Source organism: Haliaeetus albicilla, chromosome 4 (assembly GCF_947461875.1).
Source record: "Haliaeetus albicilla chromosome 4, bHalAlb1.1, whole genome shotgun sequence".
NCBI lineage: Eukaryota > Metazoa > Chordata > Aves > Accipitriformes > Accipitridae > Haliaeetus > Haliaeetus albicilla.
This window is the reverse complement of record NC_091486.1, coordinates 51,079,598-51,095,366: the sequence shown is the minus strand read 5'-3', so window position 1 is coordinate 51,095,366 and position 15,769 is coordinate 51,079,598. Positions and strand designations below refer to the sequence as shown.

The 15,769-nt window shown below is 41.4% G+C and overlaps 2 protein-coding genes across 2 annotated transcripts in view; one reads left to right on the top strand and one right to left on the bottom strand.

Moving 5' to 3' along the window:
• The window catches only part of TNFRSF4 (TNF receptor superfamily member 4), a 28,876-nt gene extending 25,962 nt beyond the window's left edge, over positions 1 to 2,914 (top strand). The window contains 1 exon segment of the mRNA XM_069782630.1: positions 1 to 2,914. Within this exon segment, the coding sequence (XP_069638731.1) occupies positions 1 to 42 (42 nt within the window). The 3' untranslated portion in view covers positions 43 to 2,914.
• Positions 2,915 to 6,823: 3,909 nt separating this feature from the next.
• LOC138685208 (probable pleckstrin homology domain-containing family N member 1) lies at positions 6,824 to 15,744 on the bottom strand. Its single transcript, XM_069782631.1, has 11 exons — positions 15,339 to 15,744; positions 14,074 to 14,152; positions 13,405 to 13,551; positions 12,440 to 12,526; positions 11,699 to 11,771; positions 10,892 to 11,028; positions 9,439 to 9,585; positions 8,789 to 8,875; positions 8,561 to 8,636; positions 8,042 to 8,118; positions 6,824 to 7,254 (listed from the first exon to the last, which is right to left on the bottom strand). Exons 1-11 carry the CDS (start codon positions 15,425 to 15,427, stop codon positions 7,180 to 7,182), a joined length of 1,074 nt encoding a protein of 357 aa, XP_069638732.1. The 5' UTR covers positions 15,428 to 15,744; the 3' UTR covers positions 6,824 to 7,179.
• Between the last annotated feature and the right edge of the window lie 25 nt (positions 15,745 to 15,769).

Genomic DNA, 15,769 nt, shown 5'->3' with positions numbered 1-15,769 from the left:
CTTGCTATTTCCACCCTCAGAGTCTACAATGAAAACAGATGAATTGCAATGTGCTGTGAGAATGGGGAGCTGAGCTCAGGTTTTGAAAAAAAAGAAGGGAGGGCCTGGCTGCGTAAAGCATCGTCATATACATAGCAATAAGGAATGGGTCTGGGGGGAGTTTTGCTTTTGTTTCTTCTCAACAAACCTAGCATTTAGAAACAGAACAACTGCTAAGTCAGGCTGACGTTCATTTCAGCTGCATTGCATTATTGCAAGTTTCCTGGGTGGTTGGGTGTTTTTTTCATTGATGCTCTTTTCAACTTTGGGACCAGGGACCTTTTTTGTTATTATTCCCCCTTGCATCTTTTGCACATATCTCTGTAGTGCTCCCACAGATTGATATGCACATAGAAGGCATCAACCCCTTCAGTGCTACAGGAAATACAGTAGTACCTATAGGGCACTCGCAGCTTTCATAGGCTATCTGTATTTCCAAGATGTGTCCTGATGGTCATATTATGGGAATAAGGCAATAACACATTGTGCCTAGGAACCATATCTACTAATCTTCTCCAAGCAGACAGTGCTTTTCACTCCTGCCAAATTGCCCTCTTTGTTATGCAGCAAAGGGCCGTTACTCTAATCCATTAAATACTCCTCTCTCCAATCCCAACAGAAGGTTGTGGTTAGGCCAGTTTCAGTGCACAGAGGTGCCAGTGTGAGACTGCCATGGTCACATCATTTGTGCTTGCAGAGATTTTTCTATGCAAGTTCTGTGATCCCCTTATCTCCCCCAGGGAAACTAGGGGAAGAAGGGAGTAACATTTATCCTCCTTCTTTTCTGTAACTCGGCAATCCTTGTTATCTGGAATACCGGATTACAAAAGGGAGACTTCTGAAAGGCTCAAATGAGGATCACGCTGTCTAGAGAAACATTTGGTTTAATGCTGTCTTCTCACCTAGTTTGTAGAGTAGGAAAAGACAGTGAAAAACAGAGAAAAGCCCAACATTTATTCTTGATGGTTTTTTTCCCCACCCCAGAAGAAAAAGAACCAGAGCGTCTGCTGGTGTATACCAGCATAGCTCCAGTCACTTGATCATCAGCTGAAAGATGTTGCCCTTACTGAAAATTGTACCATGGAGGATTTTTTTTTAATGTTAGATTAGTGCTCCTCCCGTTTCATAGTGCTCTAACATGACTAGAATAAACTGTTTTGCCTCAATTTGAAGGGGCAGGATTTCAGCTGGAGTTGGTTGCTTTCTGTGACTTGACACTGATTTCAAATAAGAATCTAGCCTGTGGCTTCAACTAGTTAAAACTCCCGTGTCTTTTTTATATAATTATTTTTGTGTTATGTGACTGCAATAATAGATTCAAAGCTCTGGATGCCTTCTGGTTTGGCCTTCTGGTGAAAGCTGCTTGGAGTAGACTCCTTTATGACCAAATCAGCTCCGAGCAAAACTGAGTTTTGACTCAGCCTTCACATGAAAGGTTGTAAATATCTCACAGAACAGCCATTACATCAGTTTCTTCATGATTTCTCACAAATAACATAAACAGTACAGGGCTTCTAAATTAAATCCTAACAGAATAATGATATTTCAGTTAATCACCTTACTAAATTCTCAGAGGGGATTATTCCAAGTCTGAATGACGTGCTGTTTTCAGTAGGGCTCTGTGAAATTAGAATAGCTGTGGAGCAGAAGTTATTGCCTCCACAGATGTGTGTTGCAAAAGCACTTGAACAGAGAATCCTAAGAAGTGGGACAGGTGATTACCTTGGTAAGCTAGTCACATAGCCTCTGTGCTCCAAGGCAGGCTTGGTGAGACTGGATAACCACCTACCTGTTAGACTTTCATGGAGGTGAGTCCATGACCTGTCTAGGCAATCCAGTCCAGTGACTCATTTCAAGTCAGAGAAGGAGAGAGATTTTGTTAGTTAAAATTTGTATTTTCTGTTATGATTATGAGGAAGAATTGACTCTTCAGCATCTTTTTAAGCATTCATAAACTATCATCTCTCCTTGGTTTCTCTAGGCTCTTACCCTACTTCACAGGTTGAGGTTTCTAGACCTCTTAGTCTCTCTCTCTCTAAACTCTTTCCAGTTGGTCTTTTCTTGAAGCCTTCCCTGGAGGAGTTCTTGGCAAGCTTGACTAGTGCTGAAGGATTAACTTTATGATTCGTGGACATGGTTTTATTGCTGAACATTTCTTCAGTGATTATGTCAAGAGGAGTTATCCTATCTTTTTTGCTTTTTGTGTGTGTGTGCATTATAGAATCTTGTAACTGGGTGAAATAATTGTTAAAGGAAAATGAAGTCCAAAGGGTTGTCCTTATTCACTGTAATGTACTCCTCCATAGTCCTAGTTTTAATCTTCTAGCTTCTCTGTTACTGTGTTTACTGCAACTGAGATTCCTATATCTTAGCTTCCCCTTCATGTAGAATGGGAACAGTGATACTTTGCAACCCTAAAAGGATGTTGTGAGACATAATTAGTAATTTCAATGTATTTTTGCCTTCTTTGATCCTCTTACTATTAATTCTTGTGTTACTGATAATTTTTTCCTTAGGTATTCCTATGTAAGATTTGCTTAAAAAGAGTGAGTTTTCCTCCATTGCTCTGGGAAATGTGCAGATTCTTAATTGAGGTCAACTGGAGATTCAGCCAAGGAAAGGTGAAAGCACTGGATTGGATTAAATAGGATAACTTAAAGTGTAAGACTGTCTCTGCCTTGTAAGCAGTTTTGCTGTGGGATTTAATAATCTCAGAAGTCCAAATACTGGCTAGTAAAGACACTTCTTACTGCTCCTTCTATGTTGGCCATGTTTATTCTTGGCTCTGTATTGATCCTTCTTGGTTTTTTTAATGTTTTCAACAAGATTTCTGATTGTGACTGTTTGTAAAGGTAAAATAAACTTGAAAATAGAATGAAGTGCCTTTGTGATTTAATTAAGCAAATCGGAAAGGTAGGGTTCTATTCTTTAGGTTGTCCCAATGTTCTTGAGCGCACTTAGTTTTACTTTTCCAATTCACTTCTCCACTCTTATGGAACTCTGGCTATTTCAGCAGTGTACCCAGAACCAAATTCTTCTGTCGTTGAATTTTAGATTGGTGCAATTGCACTTTTTTCACTTTCTAAGCAAGTGGTTTTAACGTTTCCTGGCTGCTGGCTAAACCAGCTTTTCAGCTACCCACTACCAAGATAGCAGGAAACTGTGGCTGACAATTTTTTCTGTTCCTGACAATGGCAGAGAAGCAGCAAGATTTTGGCAAAAAAATTCAACGTAGCTTACTGTTTGAGGAATGAAAGTTTTGAGTGTCTAGTGGAAGTCTGTGCCTCTGGCAACATGCAGCAAATCTTGGTGAGGTGAACAAGACTTTCTGGGCTGTGGGTGTTGAATAGCCAACACTAGTGCCAGTTAATATTGAAACATGATGAACAGAGCCATATTATTCATTGGAAATTTGCACAGTGGCCTTTTGGGTTTCTGTATGCCTACCTTGAAGAGCGGTTCCACTTCCTGCTTACCTAACCACCTGACTTTAGGGCTGCTTATTGATGGGAAAAGCAACCAATTTCCTGACTTCTTAAAGCTCCAATTCAGAGGGAAAAACCCAAAGTGTGAATCATTTAAGCCCTGGAGAATTTCAGTAAAAGAGCTGTTCTTTGCATCAAAGGAAATGAAAGCTATTGGCTCTGAACAGTGATCTTGTAAGAAAACGCTATATTTAAGTTTCCATTCAGAAAGAACAATAGCTTTATTTTATCAGTGTGCAATTACTGCAATATTTGAATCAGATCATGGCTGAATTTTCAGCTAAAATCCCAGAGTTTGTGGGTTTTTTCAAGTTCAGATTTAAACTTCAGGTTGATCTCTGTATATGGACTGTAGGTTAAAAAAGGCTTCTCCCTCAAATCGTTTACATCCAATGAAATGTCTATAATGATTTTTTTTTTGCTTGTATCTCTTTTCAAAAGAGAAAATAAAATATCCCAGAGTTTCTAGAGGCTAAGTGATCAAGCAAATTTAGAAATACAATGTTTCATTAACATTATTGTCATGAGTAAATAGTTAAAAGATGATATATGGTAATATCTAAAGAAAAAAAAAGTTCCTTGACAGTGCTAACAAAAAGGTAGGTATGTAGGCTTCAAAATGACAGCATCAAATGATGGCTTAACTGAGGACATAATAAGTCTTACACTATATGTAGGTGAAGCTTAAAAAGTGTATTTCGTTTTTATGGAAAAATATGCAATTTTTTGTGGGACAGTTGGTACCACTTAGTCCTTTTTTAATTAAGAGTTGTCCAGCGCTTATCTTAACTTGTCTTTGAGTTGTCCTATGAACTGAGGAATCTAATGGTAGAAAAAGTTCTTGGGCCACCAGTGATAAGTAAAGGCTTGTTGCCATTTAGTGGGAGTCTCTCTTAGATACGTGTTTTGTCATACCAGTCTGGGGAGTGTTTGACCTCGCCAGCAATCTGTCCCTGACCTGACATGCTTGAATTCCATCCAAGAGGATGTGGATCGCTCCGTTACAGCCACGGCTGGACATCTGCTGGTGCTGTCCATCTTTGGCTGCAAGAGAAGCAGCTCTCGGGTAGTGTCTTGGGGTTGGAATTGGTGGTGGTGTCTGTCTGTCTGTCTGTGAGGCTGATCAATGGGTCTGCACCCCTTCTGCTCCATGGAGGGGAGCTGCCTGCTCCCACACTCAGAGGGCTCTGCTTACAACTGTGATAGCGTTTCACGGTGTTCACCTGGCTGTTAAGCTGTGTTGTGTGGCCAGTGCCGTTGCCTTTGTTTCTTGAGAAAATGGTAGAAAAAAACAGTGTTGCACTGTTGTTGTGTCCTGCTGCAGCCTGCTTATGAGTGAGGACTCTGAAAAGCAGATAGCACTTAACTAAGAAATTTCTGGAGCCATTCTGATTATACAACGAAGGTGGAAGAAGTCTCCTACATGCTGAAAAGTGTGCCTTTTCATTCTGCTTTCCATTCTACTTGAGACAGCCTTACAAACTGCCCGGGGGTGTCGAGTGTCTCAGACCTGGTCGGCAAAATCTTTCACCATCTTAAGAGCCAGCTCTCTTAGGAGACGTGCTTTAATACCACTTAGAAAGGAACACGATTGACAATTTTAAGAAGCTACTAATATAACATGTTTAGTGATTTCTTAGATGCTGATGTCACTTAGCTGTGCCTGAGGCTCCCTTTCCTGCCCCAGCTGGCGTAGTGAGAATTGAAACTGGCCTTCAGGAGGGAAACCTCCTATTACTCTGAATTCTGGGATTTTCCAAAGACCTAGCTCTGAAGTTGGAACCAAATTTAGCAGCTTTTCTCTGAGTAATGTATATTATTTTCCTGATGCTGGATCTGGTGTTACCATGTAGTGTTTTGTGCTTCTAATCTGGATCTGTATTCCTGAATTTTGACTTCTAAAATGGAAAAAGTATGATGGCAAAATTTCAGGGCAGGGAAATGGCACCTAGCAGAGGAGAGGAGTTATCTTTCTATCTTTGTTTTCGTGCACCTTCTGCAAAAATTTAATTAAAAAATTATTCTGGATCTACATTTCTTCAGGATTTTCTCTGTGTGTAAATGTTTAAGAAACTTCATACTGTTAAAACAAAGTTTTAAACTTCGTTTAAAACAATGTGTGATACTTAGAAGTGGCTTGCTGTTTGTAATCAGATAAAGACCTTCCCACACAGTTTTAGGAAATGTAGGGTAGCAGTTAGGAGAATAAGCTGACACACTTTTATATAGTCATTCACTTACATACATAAATAATGATCACAGGTGTTTGGGGCCCCAGTGAGCTCTGGGGATTTCCTCATCTTTTAGCTGCAAAAAAGAATGAAAGAGTAACAGGATAAGAGAAATGCCTGAGGTATAGAAACAGCTTTTCTCATACTAGAGGTTTTGCTCAAACAGAAGGCAACTAAGGATATGTGCGGGCAGTGTTTTGTCACGTTACCATGTCTGGTCATGTTTCCTGCAAATTATTAGTGTTTTGAAACTGAAGAAGGTAAAACAGTATTTTCATGGGACTTCCTGTCCTTAATTTTTTTTGTCCCCTTTCCCAAGGGAAGGGAAATTAAGCAATTGTGTGATTACATGCCTGTTTTTCCAAATAACTTTTCAACTTATTGCCTAGTTTCAGCCCAGCCTGGCAGAGGTGTTCAGTTCTTAAAAGCATTGGGAAAAGAGACTCATAATTTATGGTGTTCATGGGCATACCTTTGTTAGATATTTTTTTTCTTCTAATATTGTTGAAATTTTTTTTTTTTTGCAGTATACACAGCTGTCTGTTTTCTTGATTTACATGTGGCATAAAAGAAAAATTGGCATAGAACAGGGACCACGTGACCACACAAAGCTTGTTCAAGTGACTTTGCAGCTATACCACACATGCAACCTGAATGATTAACCTACAGGTAACTGAGAACTTCTGTTTGAAATTAAATGCTTGGTTGTTTTGGTTTGTGGCAATGCTTCCTTTTCAGTGCTACATATATGTAGAGTGGGGAAAAAATTCTTAAGGTGTTCAAAATGCAAATGGAGTATTTTGAAATCATCAGAATGAATAGATTTGATTCAACCTGGAGGTTTTGGGGTTGTTCTTCTTGGAGGGTAGAAAACAGCAAAGAGTATTTGGGGAAACAGTTTTTGGTTTGCAAAAACTTCCAGGATTAACATTTCTTCTTTATTTTGGCAGAGAAGAAAAGATATAGAAAAGAGACTGTTCACCATCAAGAATTGCACTGTGCCTGCCATTTCAAAGGAAGGCAATGGCTCTGCAAACCAACAGTTACCTGAATGCTCCTTTCTACGCATGGTTTAGGTTCAGGTAAACCTAAGTTTTATTTGTAGGATTTACGCAGTATTTTATAGTGTTTCTTTTTCTGGTAAGAATCAGGCAATAAGTATAGTAAAAAAATTCAGAAAGATTTCTTCTTGGGGCATATGTACAGCTGAGGTCAGAATCACAAGATCCTACATTGATTGCAATGGCCCGTTCAAAACAGCAGCCAGTGGAGAACAGTTCTTGTGCAGACCCTTATTCATCTCTCGGTCTGAAAGAAGGTTGGTTTCCAATTTCTGGTTTATTCTTACTCGTTGTTGCAGCTTCTTTGCTTTCTCTTGGGATCGTATTCAACATACCTTCTTCTTGTCGCTGCGTGCTAATGTCCTACTGATGTTGCCGAGATTTCTTAGGGATGATTGGTGGTGGCTGGAGAGTCAGATGATCAAGGATTTTCTCTGGCTGGAACATATTTTCAGCACATGAATATCCTAACTCTGCCAAGAATTTCCATGCTAGATAAACATAGCCATGCTCAACTATAGAATAGACATATTGATTAATAAATACTCAGAGACCAACATCTCTTCTGCTTTTAAAACATCTACTCCTGATTCACCTTTCTCTCCTCTGAGCCTAGATAGGGTTATCCACTGTGTAGGGTGTGCTATATGTGCTGGCCAACAAAAAATTATTGACTCTGAAAACTAGAACTTAGATAAGGTCCTATTTTGAAGGATCTACTTGGAACTAACGCCTGTTTACATCAGTATAACTTCCAGGGAACCAGGTCATAAGCTGGTATTGCTATCATGGGTATTTTAGGAGGTAGTGTGACATAATGTGTCTCTCTAGCTTCATGAAATAGAGTCCAATGGCCTGCCTCCTCCTCAGTAGTTCTGCTTATTTCAGTATGTAATTTCCATTGAAATCAGTACAAGTTGAGTGCTTAGGCATCAGTCTTTCACTCTTAGAGTAGGTAGGTGTTTTGCCTGAGAGGACCCAAATTCAACCCCTGCTGATGGAGTGTTTTTCTTTTTTTCTAAATACCCAGTGATATTTTACTGGCCAAATGGATGAGTCTTAACAGGAGAAAGATAGGCTTGAAGATGTCTCCCTACTCAAGTGAGTCTTTTGTGGAAAAGGGGAAAAAAAGTTGGGAGGATGGTATACCTTAGATAAATCTATGGCTGGGAAAATCCCAGGCTTAAGAAGAGATATTGCTGCAGTAAAGTTCTCTGAAAAATACCTTTTGTAGATAGAAGAGGCATTTTTCATAATCTTCTGCTGTGGAACAGGTGATAAGGATTGGTTCTGTCAGTCTTCCTGCAAGACATTAGCAGGGAAGTTTGGTGATGGAAAAATGTGCAAAGTTTGCCATGACACATAGTTTATTAGCTTATAGCAAGGAACATCACAGGGACTATCCCTTGTGGGAAGACAACTCACAAGATAACCCATCCTCAAGGCAAGGCTGAGCACTGGTGTTGCTCAGTTTCTCATTACAATCAGAAAATGGTTGAGGTTGGCAGGGACCTCTGGAGGTCACCTGGTCCAACTCTCCTGCTCAAGCAGGGCCACCCAGAGCCGGTTGCCCAAGACCATATCCAGATAGCTTTTGAGTATCTCCAAGGTTGGAAACTCCTCAACCTCTTTGAGCAACCGATGCCCGTGCTCAGTCACCCTCACAGCAAAAAAACTGTTTCCCTATGCTCAGACAGAACCTCCTGTGTTTCATAGCTCTCATCTTTCTTTTTCAATTACATACCTGTAATTTCAAACTGTAACCTCCCCAGCATGGCGGATTTCTCCTTTGCCTGGATTCCATTTAGGGGGAGTTTTCCCTTCAAAGAAGAAAAGAAAAAACGTGCTCTTCCTTCATCTCCTCCCTTTTCTCCTTGCTATTCAGACATTTTCATCACCCAGTGCTGCTCACTAGCTCCTGCTCCTTTTAGTTCTTCACTTATTTGACTATTTCCAGCACTTCCTCTGTTACCTTGTATGTGATTGCAGTTCTGTCCTTATCCACAGAGAGGAAAAGCAGATCTTCTGGAAATAGGATCAGCAGTCTTTCCTCAGAGTCCTGTGGAAAAGAGGCATCTTAGAGACAGCAGAAATGTTCAATAACTTCCACTCAGTGGATCTGTCTCAGTCAAAGGCAGAATATGAATTTTAATGACTATGACAATACACCAAAACTTGGAACTATCTGCAGCACCCAGCTGCTTCTGTGCCAGCCACAGATACTATTCTTTGTATTTCTTTTTCAGGTTGGATATTCATTGCTTAGAAAGCTGATAAGATATCATGAAGTGGTGAGGTTTTTTTAGAATAGGTCAGGTACACATCTGCAAGGAAATGTTTAGAAAATGCTGATCTTACTGTGTGATTGGAAAGGGGCGGATATCCCTCCCAGCTCTACTCCCTTGGAAGTTGAGTGCAACTGTTTGGGCACATTGTCAGAAGCAGCTTTCAAAAATACAACTGTATTTCCTTTTGTCTCTTTAATGCTGTGGGACTTTGACATAATTAGCCTTTTTTTTTTTTTCCTTTTCTTTAAGCATCAGTTCCCTGTGAGCCTAAACTTTCACTGATTCCAGTCTTAAAGCCACCCACATGTCAGAGTGATTATACATTGTACATTACCCCCATGCAGCCACTAGCCACTTGCACCATGGTTAAATACTGTATCCTTCCCAGATGCTGAATAGGTTTTCCTTCCCACTTCAGAATGGTGTTACACAACAGATGTCTTGTCAGCTCCCTTTTCTTCCACTGTTCATCACATGGCACCTTTTTTTTTTTTTGAGACAGAGCAAAATGAGGTAAAACTACAAGTATGATGTTTTTCAGGGTTATAGGGTGGTAAAAGAAAGGTATTTAGGATATATGCTTGGAAATTGGGAAACCTGTGATGATGTTCCTAGTTTGCTGTAGGTTTCCTACCTACTTGAACAAAATCATGTGTACTGTGGTTTCATGAGCAGCAGCTGAGACAACCAAACAGCTTTAGCTATTAAAAGGGAAAGGTCTCATTTTCCTTCTCCCCCTCAGAAGAGGTTGTTTGAGACATTGGTTTGATCTGAATTCGAATTTCATCTTAGTTCAAAGCACTTCGGGCTTGGCATTCAAGTCCCTTTATCGGAGGATATTTTCCTTTTCCTTCAAAGTAGTGCTGTCCAGCTGACCGGGGAGTGGGTCTTGATGTGGGCTCACGGTATGCATGGCTGTACTTGAGTCCTGGATGGATTTCTGCAATCTATACTGAATCCTTGGAGCAGGACCGCCTGGGCTAACTACCGTAAAAGTAGCTTGTATCCACTAGCTGCAAACAATTATGTGAACTGTAGGGAACATCAGAAACAAGCAGCTCTTAAGGATGGGTGGTCTGGGTTGCACTTTCTCCCCCCAGACTGAAGACAAGCATGCTGTTAGACACAACTGAGGTACAGTGTTGCCCTGGAGCCTACGCCATGCTAGACATCAAGGCTAGCAGAGCGGATGTTTAAAAAAGGGGAAACCTTACCAGAACTGTTAGTAAATAACACTAGGGAGTGGGGAAAGACAGGCTGGCTTTCCAGCTGACTCTTACTCTTCAGGAATCTGAGCGTACCATGACATGGGCAAATGCTTTGGGAGGACTCAGTGCGTTGCTGTATGCAAATTGCCTAAGGCACAGCTGTAGGGGTGTTTTCAAAAGCAGTGTAATCCTGCCATCTTGTGATCCTTGTGGATGTTGCAGTGTGTAGCGTGTCACTTGTGCGACAGTCAGCACGTATCGAAGAGTAGTAAGTCTTTATTTTGTGACTGTAACTAAGAGGAAATCTAATTTTTTAAATTTTTTTACCAGTGTAGTAGTTACATCCCAGAACAAAAACGATCAGTAATTTTTCTAAAATATCTCACAAGCATAGAGTAGCAGTTGCAAATTTGTGTGTAGTGAGTTTACTTGCCATAGCCTAGAACAGCTTCCTCAAGTAACACTGTTTGTTTTCAGCCTGCGTTCTAAAAATCCCTAAAAAGCCCTGTCCACTTTGAAAGCTGCCACTGTTTCCTGTTTTCATCCCATTCTCTTTACAATTCTTCTGTGTTGACTCACCAGAAAAGAGATATTATTGTTGGGACTGACTGGGCGGTGAGCATTTGCCATCTTGATTTGATGCTGGAGGTGTTGAATCCACATGTTGAAGTCAGCTGAGTTCTGGCAGCAAATGAGCCTGGATTCTATCATGGACCCTGTGCAAAGAAACATACAACCCCTGGGTCTGGGGAAGGATGGTTGCGATCTGCCTTTGAGCCTAGCAGGTGAATTCTGTCTGCTGCCCCTCTACTCCGTCATTCATTATCTCTATAGCAACATTCCACCTGCACTTTGATATCTCGTGGTGAAACAAGCTTGTGTCTGTCTTGTGTTGTTCTTGATGGCAGATACTGGGTTGGCACTGGGACAATTAGGTAGCTTCCTTGTTCCACATGCAGACATCAGCATTTCCCTCATGTTTAGTGTAAGTAGAAAATTAGAGGAAAGGGGAACCTATAATTTATATTGCCTTGCATGTGAGGAATTCTAGTTAACCCTAAGGCATTCTTGATTTAAGGCTGCGCAGCAGTTGCGTCCACCTGTGAAAACTAAGATTCCGAATTCCTTCCATCTAGCTAGGTCTCATCCTTCTATGCAGCCATAGCGTAAGCTGCCTGTGAAAGTCCAGTCCAGAAAGGCATGGCATATTCTCCAGCATGGCTGAGTGTTGGAGAGGAGGCATGCCCCTTCTTCAGTAGCCCTCTGCATGGCTGCATAACCCCTCTCATCTTCTAGCCACCTAGGCCAGTCCTTGAAGGCAGGAGCGTGGGTATCACTGCTTTGTGACTATCACAGGCCCCTTCACGAACTGCAGAACAGGCTTACCAGAAATTTCAAATGTGTGGCTGATTCCACTTGCAATCTTTCTCAGATGCATCCCAACAAGAGGAAGGAGACCCTGGTATGGTAGGGAATTGTGTTAGAAATTCCTTGGTAACAACAGCTTCTCTGTGTCCCACTGCGGTCCCCCTGATGTACAGCAGAATGCTTTTTGCAAAAACCAAAGTTGTCCCATCCTTCGAACATTTGACTTTAAGGAAGTCTGTGTGGGATGACATTCACCTCATTGTCTGAAGACATAGGAAATCGGGGGTTTATTCATGTTTCCCTACCTGTAAAATGACTGTCCTCCTTCATAAAGTGCTCTGAGGTATAGGGGGGAGATCCACCCACAGACCAAGGCTGGTGTTGAAAAGTTCTTTGTATGAACTAGATGGAATTTCATCTGCCTTGCAGCCTCCCCCTCTTTAATTCCTGCCCCATGCCCCAAACCATGCTAGAAGACTACACTCATGTTCAGGACAAAGAGGCCCTAGTTTGCATTTTGGATCCTGTATTTCGTAAACTGATGATTTCTCGTCTGTGTCCTCTTACAACACCAGTCTTAACCGATGGCAGGACCTAGATTTTTATCAACTTCAATGTTGTATAGATCAAGGACCTCTCTAACTACTACTCTGTAGCTACAAAGTTTTCTACCTGCTAGAGCTATGAGCAAAGAGATATTTAAGAAACCTTGACTATGAGCACAGATACAACAGACACAAAAAGATTCTTGTGCTTTACCTCATAAACAAATGCCTTTTTTGTACGATCCACTGAAAGAATCAGCAAGTGGGAGGAGGACAGCACAACGTAGCATTCACACATCTCCTGTTGAAATAAGATCAATTATATCTTCCCTCCAAAATGTTTCCAATTTTTTTTTTTTTTTTAAAAGGAAATTGTATTTCTTCAAAGCTCTTCACCCTACCTTCCTTTCTGCTGATACAGTACTTAGGGCATCTTTATGTACAGATAGTGCTGATAGGTTGTCATGCTTACGGACCAGTTGGTAACTAGGAACTATGCAGTGTTTAGCTGCTGGACTGTCTTGCACTAGGTCACAGTTTGACTGAAGCTTTATGTCAGTACTTTGTAATTTTATATCATCTTTCCTTAAATGGTCTATGTGCACTCTCTGAGCGCTAGTAAGCCAGAGCATGGCATTCCTTTGAGACCAGGAGGTTTTACTCGTGTATACAGACAGATGAACAGTGATGTGCAGTTAAAGAGACGTGAATTCATGACAAAGCTAGAATAGATGTCAGTTCCCTCTTCTGACCTCATCAAAACCAGGGTAATGGCAATCACACTGTATTAGTTTTATCAGTCATCTCCACTACCTGTGGAGAGGACTCGATTGTTACACATCCAAATTTGCAACCATAATAACCAGTCCTTATCTCTTTGGGGAAAAGAATATAAGAAACTTCTGACAAAAAGGACATTTTTGTTTCCCCAGGCAATGAATTAAAAGATTCATGATGCTCAAGGAAGTGGCTATGAAATCCATTCAGCTTTTATTGGCACTGGTGAAAAAAGTTGAACATATTAGCATTAACTCTTGAAAACAAAGGTCAGGACAAATTGTAGCTGTAGTCAAACACTGAGATATGACAGTAATTTGGACAGGATGTATGAAATCCAAATTTACCCCCACCTTTTATCCCTTGCATATTACTTAGTGGTTGTAGTAAGAGGATGATTACCTCCATGCAATAACTTCTCAGAAAAACCAGGGAGGACCAAATAATTTCCCCAAGAGAGTGGATGTTCATCCCTTCCCAGCCACTGATAGGCTGCGTGATCAACAAGTTCACTAGTTCCTCCCGTGTTCTTCCCCACAGTACTGCTGTCTGAAACAAACAAACGTCAGCATGCATTTCTTCTTGTAATCTTACCAGGAATATCCTGTAAAGTAAGACAATTCAAGGTGGAAAAATGGAAATGAGAGCTGAACAATAATGATTTATAACACTAGCTAAAAGAGAGAAGGGGTGCTTTTGCAGCCCAGATGGTGGGAGATTTGGATGTTGACCGTATATGTGAATTTGCATAAATTGCTCCCCTCTCTCTGAGCATCTTCTCTCAACAATGGTGATAAAACATGGTCCCAGGAAAAAATCCAAAATCGACTTGTGATGACAAACTTCCTTGCATGTGAATTTGTAGAACAAAAGCTGAAAACCTATACCTGGGTCTCAAACCAGCCAGAACTGTTGGTTACTTGCTTTCAAAACAAAGGACATGTCATAGCCTCTGGCACTTTACTGTAATGGGATACCACATCAGGATAATGCCATGGTGGGTGAGATAAATAGGCCTATGATTTCTTCCCTGATAAAAATCTTTGCTTGCATGACCCTGCTCATACTCACATCTTCTGTTTCTGCTAGGATTGCAGGGTCCTTAGGATGGAGGGATGCCTCGCTCTGGCCTTCTGAGTTGGACCACACTCTGAAATGAAAGGGAATATGGAAAGGCATAGAAAAGCACTTACATGTGTTGCGTTTTAAAAAGAGAGAGAGATAGATTAATGCTCAGCAAGCAGACAGATTTATGGATTTCTGGCATAAATTTGATGTATTTTAGAATATGCTATTTTCTACAGGAATATTGGATGGTAACAGCTCAGTGAACCCTAGGGAAATAAATGCAGCAGGTGCAGAATCAGAAAGCAGGCATGTCAAGGAATAACACACCTGAACTTTTGGGGAATATACCATTAAATGTTCCCCCACATTAAGCAGAGACTAGGTCGTAAATTCAACAAGGCACTTAGACTCCTAATTTTCTACTGGCATTACATAGAAAAGAGTGTAGGGATGATGAAGGCACTCTCAGTGTGCCTGCCTTAATGGACAAGGAAGGAATAACACTGTTTCTTGGAATATGGTGAAATTATGGAAGGAAATGGGTAATGTAGCTCAACACTTGGCCTAAAGTAAAGAATACTGAGGTGGTATGGTAACAGTCTTCACATATGTAAAAGACCACTAGAAAGAGGTATGTGAGATAGAGACAATGGCCTTACCTGCATTAAAGGTTAGCTATTAGGAAGAAACAGTGGCTTGCCTGGGATATTGCAGAACTTACATCACTGGAGGTTTTCAAGGACAGGCTAGACAAGCATCTGTCACGCAAGATTTAGGAAGAGCTGAGGCTGCTCCAGAGGTAGAAGCAGGACTAAAGTCCTCCTGAGCTGCTTTTCATGCCTCCGATTTGTCTCTGACATGTGACAGTCTGATTGAAAACATGTATTTCTGACAAAACATGAGCAGTGCTTGCCAGAGTCCCAGGAGTTAGTTGCGATTGCCTGCCCAAAACAGAGAGTTACATCCACGGCAGGAAGGTATGCTTCCACCTTCGGTTTCTCAAATGCTGACCGCGTCTCTTAAAAGACTGCGACACCTTGATGGGGGACATATTGAGGAGAAGTAAGCGGTTTAGTTAGAAGACTAGATGAATCTGACACTTAGCGTTACTGTAAATTCTGGCTAGAAAAGGGGAAGAAGAGAAAGCTCTTCCTTTAGCGGAGTCATGTTTGGAAAGCAAATACAGCCATTGAGTTTCAGTCTCAAGCACCAAATGTCTTTCTGTTTGAGTGGTGCTGATTCACATGCCCCCCCACATTGCTACCTACCTGCTCCTGCCTGGCTTCAGCAGCTCCCCCTCCTCCTGGCCTGTTCCTGCAGACCCAGCCCGCCTGGCACTTGGGTTGCAGCATCCCATGCTTGGTCACTGGCTCCCCTGTCCACAGATGCTTGCTTCAAACTGATGCTGCAGTCGCAGGATGACATGAACGTGCCCGAACTACAGTCAGTTAGAGTAAGCATAGGAGGGGAAGGAAACACGCACGTACCCTTCAGCTTACTGCTCATTTAAATTCCTCTTGGGTTAGAGGCAGCAGCATCTGAGATGTAAAAGCATTTCCTGTTGGTTTTAAACCTCTCTGCCTTCCTCCCCGTCTCCTTGGTCCCCCAAGCGTCATTGTTTCCTGCTCAGATGGTGACCTGATATGATAAGTGTGTGCTGCTGCTTGGCTGTCACCTCAACCAAATGGAAAATTGAGTC